Source organism: Cimex lectularius, unplaced genomic scaffold, assembly GCF_000648675.2.
Source record: "Cimex lectularius strain Harlan isolate CLEC.00 unplaced genomic scaffold, Clec_2.1 scaffold6, whole genome shotgun sequence".
Taxonomy (NCBI): Eukaryota; Metazoa; Arthropoda; class Insecta; order Hemiptera; family Cimicidae; genus Cimex; species Cimex lectularius.
The window spans coordinates 921304-940729 of record NW_019392677.1 but is presented as its reverse complement, the minus strand read 5'-3'; the positions used below and the strand labels follow the sequence as shown (position 1 = coordinate 940729).

General features: G+C 31.3%; 2 protein-coding genes across 3 annotated transcripts in view; both read left to right on the top strand.

Moving 5' to 3' along the window:
* Positions 1-1756: 1756 nt before the first annotated feature.
* On the top strand, positions 1757-10050 carry LOC106673924 (negative elongation factor B). Its single transcript, XM_014406316.2, has 10 exons — positions 1757-2037; positions 2109-2207; positions 5538-5726; positions 5781-5963; positions 6019-6291; positions 6539-6685; positions 6755-6829; positions 6906-7056; positions 7112-7485; positions 9412-10050. Exons 1-10 carry the CDS (start codon positions 1762-1764, stop codon positions 9547-9549), a joined length of 1905 nt encoding a protein of 634 aa, XP_014261802.2. The 5' UTR covers positions 1757-1761; the 3' UTR covers positions 9550-10050.
* Positions 10051-17445: 7395 nt separating this feature from the next.
* Positions 17446-19426, top strand: part of LOC106673835 (ecdysone-induced protein 78C) — a 437646-nt gene continuing 435665 nt past the window's right edge. Inside the window, exon 1 of one of the 2 annotated variants that reach the window (XM_014406155.2) lies at positions 17446-17573. In XM_014406155.2, the coding sequence (XP_014261641.1) occupies positions 17485-17573 (89 nt within the window). In that variant the 5' untranslated portion in view covers positions 17446-17484. The remainder of the gene's footprint in view (positions 17574-19426) is intronic. The other variant, XM_014406156.2, reaches the window with a different exon arrangement.

Below are 19426 nucleotides of genomic sequence, written 5' to 3'. Positions count from 1 at the left end.
CGTTTCATTTATGACGACACGGAACATCGCGGATGTTATACATATGTCACGTTTAGATTTGATTGTACCGCCATGCCCCTCCACACACATCTGACAGTGAAAGGAGTAGGGGCTAGGTAAGGGCTATTTTTTCAGTTAAAAACAATTCCCTTTCTGTCCTCCATGGGTTTTAATGAGCTGTTTATTTGTAATAAAAAAAAATTTGGTGTGCACGCAATTCAAGTGAGTAAATTTTATATTTTGACGTTAAAATAAAAAATAATAATTGTATTTTAATTTTAAAAGGGTTGTAACAAAAACTAAATTTTTATAAATAAAACTAAAAGAGAACATTTGATTTTAAAAGTTATGTTAAAATATTAATTGTATTTTTCTAATTGGTGGTCAAAAATTAATAATAATTTCTACTTTTCTTTATAAAACGAGAATTAAATTCGATTTTAAAATTAATGTTTGTAGATTTTGAAATAGGTTTTATTATAAAATAAAAGATTCTTTGTATTAGAAATAATAATTAATAAAAGAAATTGTAATCTTATTTGAAAATAAATTGTAATAAAAGATTTAAATTTAATTAATATTTTGGTCTCGTATTTATTTTGGTTTGAATTGAATATTGAATTTTCATATATCAAAAAAAGGTGCCTGATCATTAAATTAAAATAATTGTAGTCAGGTCCGATCATAAAAAAACCTATGGGACCTTGTTTTCGGTTCTCCGAATTCAGGGTTGGGCCCAAAACAAAAGTGACCCGCTTACATATACACGTAATAAACTTCAGTTTCGTTCCGTTAAAAACTAAAAAATATTGATTATAAAATAAATAAAAAGTGTAGTTTTGCTCCATTTAAGTTGTGCATACATTTGTTTATTATTATAATTGTAAATTAATTTAATTATTGAAAACGTTTTTTAAAGAAATTTACGTACGTTTCATTTATGACGTCACGGAACTTAACGAATGTTATACACACGTAATAAACTTCAGTTTCGTTTCGTTAAAAACTAAAAAATATTGATTATTAAATAAATAAAAAATGTAGTTTTGCTCCATTTACGTTGTGCATACATTTGTTTATTATTTTAATTGTAAATTAATTTACTTATTGAAACCTGTTTTTTTTAAAAGAAATTTACGTAAGTTTCACTTATGACGTCACGGAACCTCACGGGTGTTATACACACGTAATAAACTTAGGTTACGTTTCATTAAAAACTAAAAATATTCATTATTATATAAATAAAAAATTTAGTTTTGTTCCATTTACGTTGTGCATACATTTGGTTATTATTTTAATTGTAAATTAATTTACTTATTGAAACCTGTTTTTTTTAAAGAAATTTACGTAGTTTCATTTATGACGTCACGGAACCTCACGGGTGTTATACACACGTAATAAACTTAGGTTACGTTTCATTAAAAACTAAAAAGTATTGATTATTATATAAATAAAAAATTTAGTTTTGTTCCATTTACGTTGTGCATACATTTGGTTATTACTATAATTGTAAATTAATTTAATTATTGAAACCTGTTTTTTTTTTAAATCAAAATTTACGTACGTTTCATTTATGACGTCACGGAACCTAACGAATGTTATACATCACGCAATAAACTTAAGTTTCGTTAACAACTAAAAAGGATTTATTATCCTATAAATAAAAAATGCAGTTTTATTCCATTTAGATTGTGCATACATTAGTTTATTATTATAATTGTAAATTAATTTAATTATTGAAACCTGTTTTACTAGTTACACATGTATTTTTTTAATGGCGTCACGGGCCTCATGGATACAGGTAGAGCAGGTTTTGTAATCTACGTAACCTCCCGGAGGCGTCCATCTACGGAATACCGGGAACACGTACTAAGACGGTTTATTTACACTTTTTCGAAACCTGGATGCTATGATATTTCTTCCGAATTGAAAATGCAAGGGACAGGACTTGAAGAACTGGGAGTACCAGGGCAGATCGCTTTGCGGGAAGCCCTGACCAGCTGTACGGACCCTCTGAAAGCCATCGAGGAATTCCAGGTATTATTTGTGGTTTTCCCCCCTCAAAACTTGTGACCGTTTTAACATTTGGTTAAATTGTAATTAAACAGCTCGAGAACGGTATATTGTTACCATCCTTGAGGCAGATGCTACCGTTACTGGATCTCCATGGTTTAAGGAGGCTCGATTTCCACACGTCTGTACTTGAAGTAAGTGATTTAACTCATTACCCTCTAAGCAGCTAGGTTCTATGAAGCATCATAATCATTTTGACATGTTCTTCCTCATCATGAATCATGTTCAGTTGGTGAAAGTCAAAAACAACCAAGTTCACGGTTTACATTCATTAAAGAAGTCTCCGAACACCTTCGGTGAAATAGAAGCAAACCTTATTAAAATCCCCATGTTTGGCATATGTGCCGAAGTCGGTGGCCGCAATGTTTAAACATTGACATGGTGGTTACTACAACATAAAGGTCCCAGAGTCGAAACCAGCAGCCCTGCATTCGAACCCAACATACTTATAAATGCACTACCATTTACACTGTTTATATACCCATACAACCAAACACACAAACCAGCCGCAATCTTATCAACACACTCTAACCCTACCCTAGCCATAGAAGAAATACAACAACATCTGACCTCATTACTGCCCGGTGCAATAGGTGGCTGATCAGCTTGAATAAGCGAAAAGCCAACAAGTTAGTTATAACGCTCAAACATCAAACCTGTCCACTAGTGCATATTAACAAGATAATAGCACCATTGAACCAAGTCACCTACCTTGGGCTTTACTTAAATAGCAACAATAACTAAACAAAAGATAAGGACTACTCAAACAACTAGGGCAAAAATCAACACTAAGTATACATAACAAACTAACAAATTACAAACACTCATCACAACTATTTGGACTTAGAGGGTTGAACTTTGGGGCTCGGCCAAATCACCTAACATCTAACGAATTCAATCTTTTCGATCTAAAGTTCTCCACCGTATCCTCAATGCTCCCTTCTATGTTACCAATCAGACAATCCGTAAAGATCTTAAAATCCCTTTTGACAAAGATCGAAACTAACCCTCCACCCTAACCCACTAGCTTCATTCCTCAATGTCTCACTCTTACAATCCTCCTCGCCTTTAAAACGATAATGGACTCTTGACCTTCTACCTTAACCCACCCAATAAGAGTTCCATCACTTGTTTGTTCTTTTCACACTGCCTCCTGATCTGACAGATCTTTCAGATTTGTATAACTATACAATTTGCTCAATGTATATTTTGTACAATATATACACACACACAAATTATTCAGCCAAGGCATGATAGCCAAAAAAGTTTCTATAAGCCTGCCTAGGCTAAGAAGTAAATAGGAAATAGGTTTGTGTGCCAACCATTTATGACTTATTCTAAGTCAGAGGATAATAAAAAGTTTTACAAAGGTAACCCTCTCCAAAGCTTGTAAAATTCACTGCTGCAATTGGAGAGGGCCAGACTCAGAGGAGTGATAGGACTATTAACTGGTCGCTGGCATCTGAGAAAAAAAAATACTACTATAAACTTTAGTCAAAACAAAAACATTTACATATAACATGTAATAAATTTCAATTTAGAAAGAAAACTTAGAAATGAAACAACAACTTATATATATAAGTTATACGTTTCAAGCAAAAAATTCTCTGAGCAAAATATTTTTCATTTGTTTATTTACTGAAGTCTAAATTTTATCTCAGTAATCTGTAGGTCCAACCCTCCTTTTTGTTACCGCTGATAAACCATTTTTGGGGCGTCGATGGCCACAACGGTTTAGGCGCAGACACGGCGCTCATCTCTGTAAGGTAAAAGTCCCTGGTTCGAATCCAATGGCCCTGCATTTGAACCCAACATTCTTACTTTGAAAAAAAAAAAAAAAATGTTTTTCATTAATAAAACTAATTGGGTTGTCCGGAAAATAATGCAGGTTTTCACGTTTAAAAGAAAGAAATTGAAAAAAGACCTGCATTATGGGACGTGGAAGGTACTGATTATTATATTTATTACAGCTCCTTCATATCTGTCATAACCATCACAAGTAACTCTCATCAACCACTACATTCTTTACATTCCAATGATTTTAAAGGCGATTTTACCGTCAAGCAGTTCAGTATTAGTATAGCATAGCATGATATGGAAGTTCTTAAGCTTTTTTAAACTTGTCTAATTTTTGCAGCTTTTAACTTGTTCTCCAATGTATTTGTAAAAGTTGATGCAATGTCAACATTATCAATGTTTTGTTACGTGTTTTATCTTCAGGCAGGATGGAATCACTCACACTTGATGAAATATTGCCCTTAATCAATTGCAAGAAATTGTCAAGAGTTAATTGACATTCTAAAATAGTTGAAAAATTTTGGTTAATAATCATGTAATTTTGGATAGAGGGTAACAAACATTTGTGAATCTATCTCTTAAAATAAGATGGACTCGTGGACAATCAATCACATAATTCAACGTCCCATGTGTACTAAGTCTAACTGTAGGAGCTTTTCCCTGTTCTTCTTGCTTATATAAGGGATTCTTTCTTTGATTGCATCCGCCTGGTTTTTTAATAGTATTTTGTACTGTATGAGGCGTAATTTGGATGCAGAATACCTGCAATTTCGGGGACACTTGTTGATGGTCACTTCTATGAGTGGCACACTTTTGGGTGGTTTTTAATTTTCCTGGCTAGCCTTGACACAGTTTTTAGCATTACCAAGCTCCTTATGCCAGGGGATGATGTAATGATTTGTCAAGGGTTGCTTATTACGTACATTTCCCATTTCACGAAATGATTTTCCTTCATTATACATTTTCATAATTACTTCTCGAGTGGACTAAGGTATTAACATATGGAAGTCTAATATCATTCTAAGTAAAACAGATTCCTATTAAGATAATATTGCACAAAGTAAACAAAGAATCAGTTTGTAGACAAAGAACTTTGAAAAACAAAAGTGTTTGGCTAGGTGTTCGGAAATGTGTTTTGCCTTTTGACTAGCGTATTAAAAGTTATTATGAAAAACAAACTTTAAATAATTTATTTTTTGATGTTCAAAACCTTTAAATAATATATTTACATTTAAAAAAACAAACAGTTTTTATGTTCAATTTGGACATAAGGAGGAATAATACGAATATTAAAAATAAGAAAATAAAAAATATACAAAAAATGTTTTTATGTCCAAAATTAAGAAATTTAAAATTGAAAATTAGATAAATTAAGAAAGAAGAAAAAGAGCTCATATTTTGGGCAAAGATGTGTGTTCGGAGACTTTCACTTTATGTACTATGTGACTGCCTTTAATGCTTCAGGTTTCCTTTGCCATTTGTGTTAACCACTGGCCATTTATTCTAGTTTTTTATATATATATATTTTTTAAATTGTTTATTTTATTTTATTTTTTTAGTGAGCAAATTATTGATCTTGTGGGATTCAGTTTGACAGTGATAATGATTTGTTTAATTTTCAATAGTTAAGTGGCAATTTTGTTTTAATTTTTGCAAAATTTTAATAGGAACTGAGAGACAAACTTGTTGTTCATATAAACGAGCTTGGTCAAAAAGAGGGCAGGGAGAGGGATAAGATATTGAAAGAGCTTCTGTCTAAAAGTTTTCCGCTCGTCCGCCTGAAAGCCCTACGACCCATCGTCATGTGCATTCTGCGTAACATTCCACACATAGAAGACAAATATCTCAGGGTTCTTGTAAGCAAAGTTTTTCCACTGAAATTACACTTTTTTACAAGACGTTCTTTCAAGGTAAAAGACAGAGAGTTATACAACGACACCGACACAGAGGTGAAACGTCAGATATGGAAAGACAATCAGTCCTTGTTCGGTGATGAAGTTTCGCCACTGCTTACACAGTATTGCAAGGAAAAGGAATTAATACTCTTCGACCATCAGAATTTGACCAACCTTTTCTTCTCTCCATCTCCAAAAGTAAATGACATTGTCCATATCATCAGAATTTATTAATTAAATTTGTATTTTTTAGGTCAGACGTCAAGGTGAAGTTGTTCAAAAGCTAGCCCATATGATAGGTTCAAGTGTTAAATTGTATGATATGGTCCTACAATTCTTAAGGACGCTTTTTATAAGGACAAGAAATGTTCACTACTGCACTCTAAGAGCTGAACTCTTAATGGCCCTTCATGATCTAGAAGTGCAGGACATTATCTCTGTAGACCCCTGTCACAAGTTTACTTGGTGTTTGGACGCTTGTATCAGGGAAAAAAACGTTGACATCAAAAGATCTAGGGAACTACAAGTAAGGATTTGATGCATTAATAAGAAAATTGTGGGGGGGGGGTCAGTGGCTACAATGTTTAAGCGTGGCGCTGATCACTGTAAGGTGGTCCAGGTCCCGGGCTGTGAACTCCCCCCTCCAAAAAAAAAAAAAAAAGTAAAATCATAATTTCGACAGACTTGATGATAGTCCTCATTGTCAAAATAAAAAAGTATACAACCCTTGATTAATTTATGAATAAATTATTTTGTAAAGTAAAAAATTACAGGGCTTTTTGGATGGTATTAAACGTGGTCAAGAAACTGTTCTTGGTGACCTTTCTATGACTCTTTGTGATCCGTATGCAATAAATTTTCTTGCGACTTCTGCAATGAAGATTCTTCAACATCTTATAAACGTAGAAAATTTACCAAGGGTTAGTTATACCATTTATTTAAATTATATTTGAAAAATTCAAGTATTGTAAAGTTCTTAATTTTCTTAGGACAATACAATTTTAATTCTTCTTTTACGAATGCTCTCTTTGGGTCTGAGCGCGTGGGAGATGATAAATTCACAAGTAGGTTTTATACATTTGGTTTTAATATACATTTTTAATTTTTATGGTGTGAATAATAAACTGGGGAGAATTTTAGGAGTTTAAAGAACCAAAACTTGACCCAGAGATTGTGAGTAAGTTCTTACCAGCACTTATGTCATTAATGGTTGATGATCAAGTGCGTAATCTTAATGCAAAGCTTCCACCGGATGAAAGAGAGTCTGCGATTACAATCATCGAGCACTCCGGTAAATAAGTTTAAAATATATAACTGTTTGAGCGAGTTGACATGTACGTTTCTAGGCCCTGCTCCTGATGCTTGTCAGAATTTCGTTCAATACTCGAGCGTCGCGGCGATCATAGCTATGTACTACACTCTGCACACTGCAAAACACAGGGATCGAGTGGGATTGATGCGTGTTCTCGGCATCCTGGCCAACTGCGAACGTGCTTTTGATGATCCTTTCCTTCATTTCCTTGTTTCGCTGTTGATCCACATGGCTGATGAGTTTGCGACTGAGGATTTCTGCACTGTTGTCTTTGACGAGTTCTTCTATGCAGGAATTACTAAGGAAAATGTGACAAGGCATATTCTTAAGCTTTTGTGGTACATTTATCCAAAATTGCCACAGGCAAGACTCTACACCCTCATGAAAAGCTTGACGCCTACTTCACAGGTAATATTTTATAATTAAATCAAATATTCATTTTTAACTATTGAAAGAGTTTATAAAATTATTAAGCAATACTGCAGTCTAAATATAAACATACCACTGTTATTAAAAAATAAATAAATAAATAAAAATAAATAAATAAATAAAAAAAATGTGGGCAGCCATGGTCCATATAGACCCAATATTTTTAACTAAAAAATACAATAGTAAGGTTTTTTTATAATGTTTATTTATTTAGTACATACATAGACTTATAAATAAAAAAATTCATGTGTATGCTAAAATTTTATTTACTTTATATAATTTTACACTTTATAAAAAAATTCATATGTATGTATGATAAAATTTTATGTGTGGTGATTAGTGACCATTAGTTGATGATTATTCAGAGATCTTGAGATGCAGTCTGGTGTGATGTAGGCTTTAGGAAAACATTTTCTTTATCGTGCAACGTTTCAATCTTTATTGAGATCATCTTCAAGGATCAAAGTGTTTGTTTTCTGCGTAATTGTGCCATTCTTGTGTGTCGTGGGCACTCTCAACACTACACACAAGAATGACACAATTACGCAGAAAACAAACACTTTGAGCCTTGAAGATGATCGTAATAAAGATCGGAAACTTTGGCACGATAAAGAAAATGTGTTTCTAAAACCTACGTCACACCAGAGCAATCTCATAGTCTCTGAATAATAAAATTTTATTTTTTATCTACGTTGCCCTTTTCAACTTATATTTGTTTTTTTGGTTGCCACATACGAATCACTTGCATTTAACATCTGGTAAAATATTTATTATCGTTGTCAGAGCAAAGACAGCATCGGCAGTCTAGTAAAGCATTTTGTTCTTCCTGCCTCTGAAACTCTAAAAATATTGTCAGTGCACGTAAAAACAGTTATCTTACATCTTGCTCTCTGACACAGAAACTGAATACAAACTGAGAAATGAGAGCTTTGGTGTAAACATAAAAAACAGCACAATTGATGAAGGGTAATGGATTAGGGTGTGTCCTAGTAGTTATCATATCTGAGCATTCTGGGAAAAAAATATAACGTTGACCTTGATCTCGGTGGTCCTACATAGACGCAGGCCTTTTTTTTTTTCCGTCTCCAAAATGAGCAATAACAATTATATTTTTGTTAAAAAAATTGTTCTGGAAAAAATTGTAACTATAAATTATATAAATAGATACAGGCATGTTTTTAATCTCCAAAATGAGCAAAACAATTACATTTTTGTTAACAAAAAAGTTCTGGGAAAAAATTATTACTTTGACCTTGATCAGTGGGTCTAAATAGACCCAGGCAACTTTTTATCTCCAAAATGAACAGTAACAATTGCATTTTTGTTTAAAAAAAAATTGTTCTGGAAAAAATCATAACTTAGTAAATTATATAAATAGACCCAGGCATTTTTTAATCTCCAAACTCCCAAACAATTACATTTTTGTAAATAAAAATATACAAAAGTTCTGGCAAAAATTATAACTTTGACCTTGATCAGTGGGTCCAATTAGACTCGCATCTTTTTATCTCCAAAATGAGCTGAAACAATTTTATTTTGGTTAAAAAAAGTTTCTGAGAAAAATTATTACCTTGACCTTGATCAGTAGATCTAAATAGCCACACGCATTTTTTTATTTCCAAAGTGAGCAATAACAATTACATTTTTGTTCAAATAAAAAATTACTTTTCATTCGAGGAAGACTGGCAGAGGAAATACATTGGAAGTTAGATAAAAAAATGAATAATTCAGTCAGCACAAGTGAAAAAAAACTATTCTCTGGAACTTGAAAGACCCACAATGGCAGTGCAAGTTCATAAATATAAACCAATAAAATTTATGCCTTTGTGCTTGAATAGCTTCTACAATATTTACAATTTTCTATCTAGAGTTTTTATATTCTTATTTATTTTTTTTTTTTTATAGAATAATGATGCAGTTCATAAACTTTATGATGCACTTCAAGAAAAAATAGGCAGCCAGCAAGAACCGCCATCGATACCACCAAATCTGGATTATCTCGAATCACCGTTAATGAGTGTGCCTACTCCAGCTCCACTGTGATCCGTGGTTTTATTTAAAAACAATATTAGTATATTTAATAGAAAAATTATTATTTTTACTATTAGACGTCAATCTTATTTAACTAAATTTTTGAAAAGTAAATGTTGAACAGAGTTTTTAAAATGATCTCAATAATTAACACATGGCGACAAAAATAAAAACTCTTCACAGTATGTATTAACTATCTTTTTGAATGTTATTTAATAGGTTGTTTAATGCCCATAATGAATTATATGATTGGATCCGAGAATCCATTGATCATGAGGTGCCCAGACTGTTTTAAGTGCAAACAAAATGTGAATTTAAAAGTTGTTCATTACTATAAGTGAATTTTGTTGTAAATATTTTAATGAAATTTTTTGTATATAATTTAGTATATTTCTTTCTGCCTCTATTTCAGTGATGTAGGTTTTTGTCTGTTGTTAACATGTGGCGGAAAAAAAAAGATTGAAATTGTTTCATGCTGTAAAAAATAACTTTTTAAGAGACTTCTTTTCATTTGTTTTGTATTTTAAATATATATTTTTATTACTTGACTGTTTTTTTTACCCTTTGCCAACTTTTGTTTCCCTATTTTTTTAAAAGCAGGTTTTTATCTATTGCATTCCTGTCCAGAGCTTTGAGGGTAAATTATTCTTTTCTTTTCTTCATTATTTTTTGAGAGGTCGTGCTGGGTGTGAGAATTCGTAAAACATTTCTTGTTGATAGTAACATGCAAATCACTTGAAATTTGTGGAAACCTGACTTTTTCACTGAAAAGACTATAAATATATTGCTTGTTTATTAGAATGCCTGATTGTAAAATTTAGGATGTAATAGAGTGCACACTTTGAGAGCTATTATAACTGTACACCCTGTTCTGTATCTATATCATTATAAATAGAAGGATCAAACATAGTTTGCCTCCTCTACAAGCATTGAACAGTTTCAAACTGGTCTTGTTGAAGAATGGGAGTCTGCTTCCCAAGACGAAATCCGGTTTCTCATTTAATCAATATCTTGGAGACTAAGACCCTCCTCGAAGCCAGAGGAGGTGTTATGCGTTATTAAGAGCACAACTAGGTAATAAATTGTTTGTGACATGTATTGTAATTAATATTACGATAATATAAAAATACATACATTACACAGCGCTTAGTTCTTTAGTTTAGTATAACTAGTGAAAGTGTTGAAATTCAATCTCCTTAATTGTAAATGCTGTTTTTTTTATCAAAGTATAAAAGGGAAAAATTAAACACAAGTAAAAAAAAAAGAAAAAAAAAGCATAAATATACTTTATACTTTATATTATATTATCAAAAAAATTTGTTTTTTCTGTATAAATTTTTTTGGCATAAATTATTACATATTGCATTTTTATTCTCACCTCTATGTATGCCACGCTTTATTTATTATTGTGTTTATTTAAATAAACAAATATTTTACTATATTATTATTTTTTATAATAAAACACCCCCAAACATTCTTATAATACGCTATAATCGCTTTGTTTTCTTGATATAAAACTATTATTTTTTCAAGACCATATACATCAAATTATTATTAATTAAATATAATTTAGATTGTCATATTACAAATTTATAAAAGAATATAAAAAAAGGGATAGGCCCAACAGAAATGTTGCATACAGGACAGCTCATTCTCCAAAAAGTAAACTTTTTACTTTGTCTGTTTTGCTCTAGCCTGTTAAGATACTGGTACTTCTTAAACAAATGAGACTTTATATAATACTTCACCATCTTCGCAAATGAGAAAGAACGATTATAAATATATTATGCTATTTTTTGTTTGTCAAGGTTTCCGAGTCAGACTCCATTTTCTGTTCTAGAGAACAAAGAGTATTACTTGGGTACAATCTTGAATTTGGCCTGGAATTTTCCTAAGGGTTGTGAACTTACTCATTTATAAACTTAAACGTTTCCCACCCACCCTTATATCACGTATGCTGTGTTGGCAATAAATACTTAGATATGAGACCAATACAAGCAGATGGGTATCTCACAATGGAGAATTATTGGTCCTATCATTTATATAATTTACACTGCTGAATTGAACACCACCACAATTGCAATTCTGTTTTTCAACAAATCTTATCGAAGCAACCTCCATCATCCAACAACACTTTGAGTTTATCGAAGACTAGTTGATATCTAGAAGATTTAAGGCCCTTTAAGAAGCAAAAGAAGGTGATATGCATTATTAAGAACGAAACTAGGTAATAAATTGTTTGTGAAATATGCGTTGATAAATAAAAGTTAATGTTAACAATAAAAGTACATATAGTTTAAAATAAACAACAAAATACGAGTGTCCATTTTTTCTTGAGTGTATATTGTTGTGTATTATTAAATATTAAATTTAAAATGCTATTCCAACTATAAATGCCATCTATCTAGCTTTGGAAGTGTGGAAACTACCCCACTTATTAAACGGCGCTCAGTTCTTTAGTTTTGCTCGACCGGCAAATCATGACGGTTTAGTATAACTGTAGAGCCGTGAAAGTGTACAATTTCTACCTCCTTAATTGCAAATGCTGTTTTTTATCAAAGAATAAAAGTAAACAATAAAATAAAAAAATAATTTAAAACGCATAAGTAAAAAAACTATTATAAAATAAAAGTAATTTTTTATAATTACTTTTTTCAAAAAACTACATTTCTGATTTTTTTTTCTGTATACATTTTTCTGGCATAAATAATTACATACGTTATTCCATTTTTATTCTGACCTCTATGTATGTCACGTTTTATTTATTATTGTATTTATTTATCTAAATAACCTTTTTACTATATTGTTATTACTATATTTACTCTAAAAAATTCTTATATAGGCTACTAAAGTTTTTTTGATATAAAAGTACATATAGTTTAAAATAAACAACAAAATACGAGTGTCCATTTTTTCTTGAGTGTATATTGTTGTGTATTATTAAATATTAAATTTAAAATGCTATTCCAACTATAAATGCCATCTATCTAGCTTTGGAAGTGTGGAAACTACCCCACTTATTAAACGGGATGGTGCCATTTTTGAGGGAGTTATTTCCCTCTCTTNATAACTTTTTTACTATATTGTTAATATTTATAATAAAATACTCTCAACAATTTTTATATAGGCTACTAGCGCTAAGTTTTCTTGCTATATAACTATTAGTTTCTCTAGACCAAGTAGGAAATGATACAATAAATTTTGATAAATAAAATATAATTTATAATGTCATGTAACAAATGTATACAAGAATATAAAAAAAAGATAAGTCCAACAGAAATATTGCATAAGGGACAGCTTATTCTCAAAAAGAAGTGTACTTTTTGCTGCTTTTTCTGTTTTGCTTTCGCCTGTTAAAATACTGTTGTTGTTGTTATTGTTCTTACTGTTATTATGTATTTTAGCGTTTTAATTATTCTCAAGTTTGAAAAAATCATAAATGAAAATCTGAAACAGAGATTATTAAACCAACATTTCCGGTAATTTTTGTACAACGAATCAGGCCGTTTATTTCGATTGCCCCTGATCCTCATGAAAGAAACAAAAGTACTTCTTAGTGTCTGCAGAGAAAGGTTGAGGGCAGTTTAAAGAAAGTTCGCATGCTGGCAGAAAAGCCCTGAGAACATAATGGACAATGTAAACTCCAGGAGAATAGTAGATACCACATTGTTCGACGGGTAAAAGCCCTTTTAAAAGCTGAGCAAAAGCCCTTTATAAGCCCATATCTGAAAACCCAAAGGAAACAAGGGAAGCTACGGCATTGTTTTTTCCACTGTAAAGGGAGGATAATTAAGAAAATAAAACTAATTGACAGATTTTATTACTTAAAGAATCAAGTTTGATTTTTAAAAAAATGCGATATAACTTTATCTAGTCTGTTGATTTTTCTATTAAAATTTAATATTGTAAATAGTAACAATTTAAATTTTATTCTGTTTGATTATTAAGTATTATATTGTAAACGTAAAAAATGATAAAAATTATGATTAGAACGCCCAATAAAATATTTAAAAAAGGTTTATACAAAATAGTTTTATTCAATAATTTATATGTGGATAAAACAATTTTACAAAATATTCATGGTATTTCCCTTGACGTTTGAAAAGCATTTAAGAATTTGTAAATTCAAGTCAATTAGTCAATTAGTGAACTCTTCTAAGAATAGTTTACTCTCTCTGTAAGACGCTTTTCTGAGGATCGCCGTCATCATTGACCAGTTACTGTGCTATTCTATCATCCTGACAATGGAGAATCCATTGTTTATTTTCATGCTTATCCATAGCAATATTTAAGTAGCAGAGCTGGTAAAAAAGCAGAGTAAGGACATTATTAGCGTTAGAAATTTGAAAGCCTTCGAGATGAGGTGGGATGCACTTTACTTTGAAGTTCACATGAAGTAAAAATATAACGAAAAATCATTCGATAAAAACTTTAAAGCTAAGAAGAATGTGGTAATTCCGTGCATAATATGATTTACACGACGCTATATGATAACTCAAACGTCAGACGTGAATCAGTTCCTACAGTGTCTATCAAAGAAGACTATCATTATCAAGACTAAAATCAATCCAAAAATAGCGTCTAGATATGACCTAATTACGGGCCGAATTTTCAAACAGTTGCCTAGAAAATCAGTCCAGATGAATAAGATCATCAATGCCGCCGTCAGAAGATCGCTGAGGTCATCATAATAAATCTAAATCAGGTAAACCAATCATATAGGCATATTTCTCAACTTAAGAGGACAATCATTGTTGAGAAAAAAAATAATACCGAAATCTGGGTTTTGACAATTACTACGTGACTACGATTTTCCTCATTCACTGAATAACTCGAATAATTAACAACCAGTTGAAAAAAAGTATGCTCGGTTGTTTTTCTGCCAAATCACTCGATTAAATCTTGCATAAGGTCTTAATTATAAAATAAATACTCAAAATTGATTGAATTCTACCTTGCTGACAAGTACTTCTTCAGAATTAACCCAGAAGAGTCTTATTTCAAACTCAACGATCCTTGCTGGAGGACCACAAGGCAGTGTATTAGGCCCTGTCTTGTATCTCTTCACTAGCGATCTACCAGAAAACGAGGACAATACTACGGCAACGTTTGCTGACGATACGATTATGGCGGTTGGAGAAAGCAATGCTCAATCAACTCGTATATTGATCAATTCCATTTCCCCCAATTTATAAATGGACGAAAAAAGTGGAGAATGATGTTAAATAAAGAGAAATCGGTACACGTGGACTTCGCCAACCGGAAAAATCAATACATACCAGCCTACGTTAACGGTATTGAAACTCCAGTTAACGAGGCAATGTACCTTGTTATGATATTAGATGCACGCTTGCGATGGAAAACACGTCAAAAAATAGTAAAGAGCTCACCATCAAATTGCGGAATATGTAAGGGTTAATAGGCAGAAGCTCACCTTTTCCCATTGAAAGTAAGCTTTTGCTTTATCAACAGGTCTCAAGTCAATGTGAAGTTATAGCGTATATGTTTTATTGACGACGATATTTATTAGAAAAAGCTAATACATATTAGCTATAATAAAGGCTAGATTTTGAATAGCTAGAATCTCATAATAATTTATCAAATAACACATTGCCTCATCTGAATCTGAAGGAGGATTTCAAGATTAAAAATAAAGAATGTGTAAGAACTGTTTTAGTTGTAGGGAATTCTCCGTATGTCAGACTCAGTCAATTGTTTGGGTCGAGTCTAAAAATAATCGCTTCCAGGCAGTATTTTTTTTCTAATGCTGACTATGTGACATTTACAATACTAGAACATTGTTTTAATTTGCAGTAGCAAGGACGAAATCCGAATTGGCGAGTTCTATGATTCTATGTAAAACTAGGAAGTTTTAAGAAGAATTTTTCGCAGATTTCGTTCCTTAGTTAACAAAATATGGTTGTTCCTTTTTCGTGGTAGAAAGTAATTATAAAAAGAAAGGGACAAATGTTAAAAATTGCACAATTATGAAATCCATGATTTTATTTCGTGAAGAATTTTTAATTGTTTTTTTCCCAGAGATGGAAAGAAAATGCTTCTTTTCTGTGAAGAAAATATAGACGAATTTTCAGTTCAAGTATTTAGTTCGTATCTTTTAGAGCTTTTCCAACTTCGCTGTTGTCTTAATCAAGAAGGTATTTAATGAAAAAGAATTTTTGGGTTCTTTTTTTTCATCTTTTAAAAGTTTTCTAATTGGTTTTGCTCGTCTTTAGGAAAATTTGCTTGTTGGATTCATTAATATATTATGTATGCCTCTTTTCCTTGTTATGTGCGCTGTTAAAAACATTTTAGTGATGTCTATATTTTTTGCGTACACGTTTTCTCTATTTTGGCTGGTACGTGTTTCATTTTGTATACTTCATTTGTTTTTGGTATTGATTTTAGTTCTTTGTTTCTGTTTGGTTGGTTTTTATGAAAACTAATGATGTCAGTTGTGATTGTTTTCTGCACATCAAATTTTTTGTCAGTTTTTTTAATAGGTGTTGATTTTACTGATCTACATTATAATGAGTGCCACTTTTTAATAATTAATTAAGTAGTTATTATTAAATTATATCAGCCACTGAAATGTCACACGATTTTGAACATTAAATAATTTATGTATCTGTACTGTCAGTGTAAGTCTGAGAACATTTACACCTACCCATAAAAAAACCGACCACCTCGTTTTTGTACGAAAAAATGACCAACTTTGAAAATGAATATTTCCTCAGACTTTTAAGCCACCGAACTGCACCAGGTCTTATTTTTTTTGGAAAGTTTTACGGTGAAGATGGCTTTTTAAAATGTTTTCTTATCTTTTCAGTCATTCAAAATACAAAAATGCTGGAACATGTTAATTTTTGCACTTTTTAGGAAAACGTCAAATTGAGCCAGTGGTGCCAGGAAATAGTCCTGGAGCGGTGACCTATAGCAATCGATAATAAACTTTAATAAGATTTCAATTTGCCAACTTCCACTTTGCCCGATTTATCAACCGTTTTTGTGTTATTCGCGATTTTTTGGGCAAAAACGTGATTTATTACGTGATCATGAAAAAACCTGATCACTCTCTTTCCCAATTTTTAAGAATGCATACATTTTGAACTATCATGTTTTCGCAAATTTTATGCTATACAACTTTTGTTCGACTTTTTCAAAAAACTGAAACAGGAGAAGCGACAATTTTCACTTTGACCTTTTTGGATGCTTCTACTGTCGATAACCACTTGCTTAACTCATCACGAAAATTCAACTTTTCCTTCCTATTTCACAGGTGTTGTGGCAGTTTGGATTCGATTAACGTATTGAAACAATAGGTTTATGGTAAAATTAAGAAAAAAGTGATCGGTTTTTTTCCAAAGGCACGTAAAAATCCACATTTTCCCCAAAAATCGCGTATAACTCGAAAATGGTTGGGAAATCGGGCAAAGTGGAAGGTGACGAATTAAAATCTCAATAAAATTAATTATCTATTGCAATAGAGCGCCGCTCCAGGACGAACTCCTGGCGTCACAGCTCAATTTGAAGTTTTAGTAAATAGTGCAAAAATTAAAATGTTATCGAACTATTGAATTTACTGATGAATGAGACGATCTAGGTAAAAAATTCTATCTTGTTCAGCGTAAAATTTTCTAAAAAATGAGACCTAGCGCAGGTCTGTGATTTAAAAGGCTGAGGAAGCATTTACAAAGTTGGCCATTTGTTTCCTGCAAAAAGTGCAGTGTATAAGCATGTCTGTTATGCTCTTTTGTCATAATCTCCTGGAACTGTTGTTCATCTTCTGCGGTATGGTTGAAATGAGATTCCAAGGTAAAACGGAACGCAGTTTTCGAAAAGGGCGCTAGGTCACAGGTAAGGGGGATCGCGTAGGTAGATGGCGGGCCGAAGGGGGTTCAAAAGGGTTGAAAAGGGATGGAAAGGGCTGAAGGGGTGGAGTGGTGATCGATGCTTTCGTGGTGGGGGCCTTCTAAGCTCAGTTGGGTGCCGCAAGCGGGGATGGACCCTCCGACAAGCACCTCCCCTACGCTCACAAGGTAACAATCACATCCTACGATCACAAATTTGAAATTTCTTTGCATACCAATTTTTTTTTTTTCAAATTCTCAAATCTTTGGATATCCTTTACTGCTAACATAACAATAAACATAACATTAAACACAACTATGAGATTGTTAAATTAATATTTTACATAGTGAAAAAAGTTACTACCTAAAACAAAAATATTCTATATTTTTTATTATTAAAAGTAAAATATTAGCCTGCCAAAATTTTTTATTTTTATTCCTAAAAACAAAAACTATATTATGATAACGTTTTAAAAAATAACCTAGAACAGATATGGGTATGAATTTATAACGAGCCAAATTACTCAAAATTTTGACAATGAACATGATAATCTTTGAGACTATTTTTCGTCTGTTTTTCTTTCAATGAATAAAATTTCTTTCTAGACACTCGTGTTTAAAAAACTAAATTGTGTTGTGAAATATTACCGAATTATTTTTTACTCAAGACGGAATCACTAAAAATTAAAAAATGAAAGATAAATAATCAAAATAATTTTTTTAAATCACTAATTTTTCTATCGAATATTTAAATGTTTCCTATAGAGTTTATACACATGGTAATATATTTACCTCATTCATGAAGAATAAAAAATAAATTTTTCTATAGGCAGTCCTTTTTGAATAATAATATGCATATATGATACCATCATTAGAACTCGAGTAAATATTTTTTCATTATTATTTTCTAAATTTATTCTATTGAGTATTTCTTCCTGTTGGACGATTGTAACAATATCGACTCAAATTGCGAACAGTTGCGTGCTTTTGAACTTGGCATTCAGCAAAAATGTCAAGTGAGCCAAGTTGATTTATTTATTTACGTATTATTCAACAATTTTATTTTTTATTCAAATATATACATTTATTTAATCAAGCGGTGTAATTGTCTAATTATTTGAGGGATCATTATAACTTAATATTAATGTGAATTCTGATTATGCTCGATTATTTAAAATTAAACACAATGAAGCTGTTAAATAACAAAATTAACGGTTGATTTTATTTTTGTAGTATAAATGACTCATATAAACTTTATTGCTTTTTCAAATTTAAAGGAGAAAACGTTTCTTTTCGTTATATTTTTTAAAACAATATTTCTATTTGGCGGTTAATTGTAAAATGGTAAATTGTAAAAATTACCTTGTAATTTAATTAGCAAATGAAAAAGGGATTTGGCCTGGAAGCCTTTTCAAAAAAAAACAACTTTTAATGTTGGGTCAAATTAAATTTAGAATACAAATTAAACTTTTTTAACGGACCTGTCCTTTTATATATATATCAACTTTTTCACCGTCGAAAAAGTCCCATTAAAATGTGCTTTAAATGTTCATTCCCAAAGTGATTATCATGCATAATGGTTTATCTCTAAAAGATTAAGTAAAATGAAAAAGATACAATAAGATTAAAAAATAATAAAATTGAAATAGAAATTTGGACAAAGGAAAATTTCCTCTCGCCTGAGTGAAAAAGCGTTGAACCATTAGCGAAAGTGTTTTTTTAAACATAAATTTTACATCACAATTATCGATATCGTCCGTTTTTCAATAACGTTATGATTCATTCATTTTTATTTTTGGATTTTAAAAGGTTTTGAAAAAAAATGTACATCAGAGGTTGAATATCATTAAAGACTTTAGTTCCAACTGTTTATTAGTTTATTAGGGGACCTCTTCACTTATATTTATAAGCATCTTCAGCCTTATCTTAATTTTATGCTTTACATCTAATGAATTGAATGAAATAATTCCATTTAATAAAAAGAAAATAATAATGACACCTGTATCTAATAATAAATACAGAATAGTATTTATATTATATAC

Excerpts from the sequence above, each read along its gene's own strand:
- LOC106673924 (XM_014406316.2), top strand. The coding sequence starts at position 1,762 with ATGTATTTTTTTAATGGCGTCACGGGCCTCATGGATACAGGTAGAGCA. Across the intron at positions 2,038-2,108 it reads AAGCCATCGAGGAATTCCAG|CTCGAGAACGGTATATTGTT; the intron begins GTATTATTTGTG and ends GTAATTAAACAG. Across the intron at positions 7,486-9,411 it reads GCTTGACGCCTACTTCACAG|AATAATGATGCAGTTCATAA; the intron begins GTAATATTTTAT and ends TTTTTTTTATAG.